We start from the raw sequence: 1,773 nt of genomic DNA, 5'->3' as shown, positions 1-1,773 counted from the left end.
GCATCGTGTTCTCCGAGTTTTCCGTAGTGTAAAACAGATCCAACATTCAGAAAGGTAAAGTGATTTGCTTTGTCGAGTACGATGCACAAGTTCAGCATTCTGAGAATCCAAACTCTGCAAGCAAATTAGCATATTCAAAATAACTGCCAGTTTATATCACAGATTCGATTTGTTTGAGCAGCTTACGACGATCGAGTTTTCAACTAGATGGATTTCAAAACTTGGATTCCATTTCACCGCAACGCAATACGTTCGATCGGTAGAACGCAGCTGAACTTGTGGACCACTGGTCAGCGATCGTCCTTCTTCAATACCACTTATACCTGTGTATACCATGCTCAGTACCGATTCTTCAGAGTCATCTTCGGTAAATCCTTCGTCATTTTCACTGTTACTGCCTCCTGAAGCAATTAAATAAAGCAGATCAATATGCATTTCTTTTTACTTTTAAAAATTCGTTCCTATTTACTGTTTTCACTTCAACATTATCAACATTAAAACAAATAATCAGAACAATAATTAATTAATTAAAGAAAACTGATCAAGAAATTTTAAATATTAATTACATTGAAATAAATAAATCGTCAAATTAAAATCTTTAACTTGCACAAAGATGGTCATAAATATATATATATATATATATATATATATACATACTTGAAGAAACAAAATGAAATTTGCACAAATTTGTTAGCAATCAATTGATCATACCTGCTTTCTTATCAACAGCAACGGATACTAATTTCGACCGATACGGTTTGTCGACATAACGGCTAAATCAATTGCAAAGTGAAAAGAGAAGTAAAAATTAAGAAAATAAAAGTGTTACGCCAAAGAAATCAGCACATTGTCGTAAAGAGCGATCCCGCTGGCAGAAGACCGGGGAACTCTTATCAAATGAGGCATTCCAATCAATACCCAATCACCGTCTGGATTACCGGGAGATCTACAATGCATGAATTAATAATAATAATAATAATAATAATAATAATAATAATAATAATAATAATAATAATAATAACTAAACAAAAACATCTACGCAATCAACAAACTGACTTTAAACGCTTTTGAAAAATGCAAACTGTGACCATAGGTTCATCTTTCGATTCTGGTCGTGTCTCATAAGCGACGATCTTATTCGACAAACGATCACCACGCAGAGTAAACTTGTACAATGTATCATTCACGTTTATAAGCTGAATCATCATGGTATCATTAACTTCAGCGAAGATCAGCTAGAAAAGAATACCCATTAATTAAAAAAATAAAAAAATCAGAAAATTCAAATTTACTCTGTTCGACGGCACCTTCACCATTGATGATAACATTTCGGAAACATGCATGAAAGTTTGAGTCTTGTTCACTCCAACCACGTGCTAAAATTCAACTACTTAATTTTTCTGAAATTTCAAAATTTTCATTTCACTTGTGATATTGGAATATCCGCATCGAGAGGCACAAAATTGATCACCAACAAACGGTCACTTTTTTCTGGCAACGGAAGTGACAAATAACAAAATGGATCAAACGTGATCGACACTTTATCGCATTCTGGACAAACGACGGTCGACTTCAGTAGTCCGTGAAACAGAACCCAAATGATGCTATCGTTTCTCCCATTTATAAGAAACGCCCAACCTTTTTGGGGGTAGATTCCCCGGAACAAAAATCCAACCTATTTTTTTAAAAAAGGTGTTTTCTTTGTCCGCAAAAAAAAAAAAATAATTCCCTTTATTTTGTTGGAAACCCCCTCCCGGGGGGAAACCCCCCGAA

The 1,773-nt window shown here is 34.6% G+C and overlaps 1 protein-coding gene across 1 annotated transcript; it reads right to left on the bottom strand.

The window, feature by feature from the left end:
* Positions 1-156: 156 nt before the first annotated feature.
* On the bottom strand, positions 157-1,343 carry Tsp_13234 (conserved hypothetical protein). Its single transcript, XM_003367633.1, has 5 exons — positions 1,293-1,343; positions 1,057-1,235; positions 830-946; positions 712-773; positions 157-401 (listed from the first exon to the last, which is right to left on the bottom strand). The coding sequence occupies exons 1-5, from the start codon at positions 1,341-1,343 to the stop codon at positions 157-159; spliced, it is 654 nt and encodes a 217-aa protein (XP_003367681.1).
* Between the last annotated feature and the right edge of the window lie 430 nt (positions 1,344-1,773).

This window comes from Trichinella spiralis (genome assembly GCF_000181795.1).
Source record: "Trichinella spiralis strain ISS 195 chromosome Unknown Scfld3934, whole genome shotgun sequence".
NCBI classification, from domain to species: Eukaryota; Metazoa; Nematoda; class Enoplea; order Trichinellida; family Trichinellidae; genus Trichinella; species Trichinella spiralis.
The sequence above is the reverse complement of the archived record's forward strand: the minus strand, read 5'-3'. Positions and strand labels throughout refer to the sequence as shown.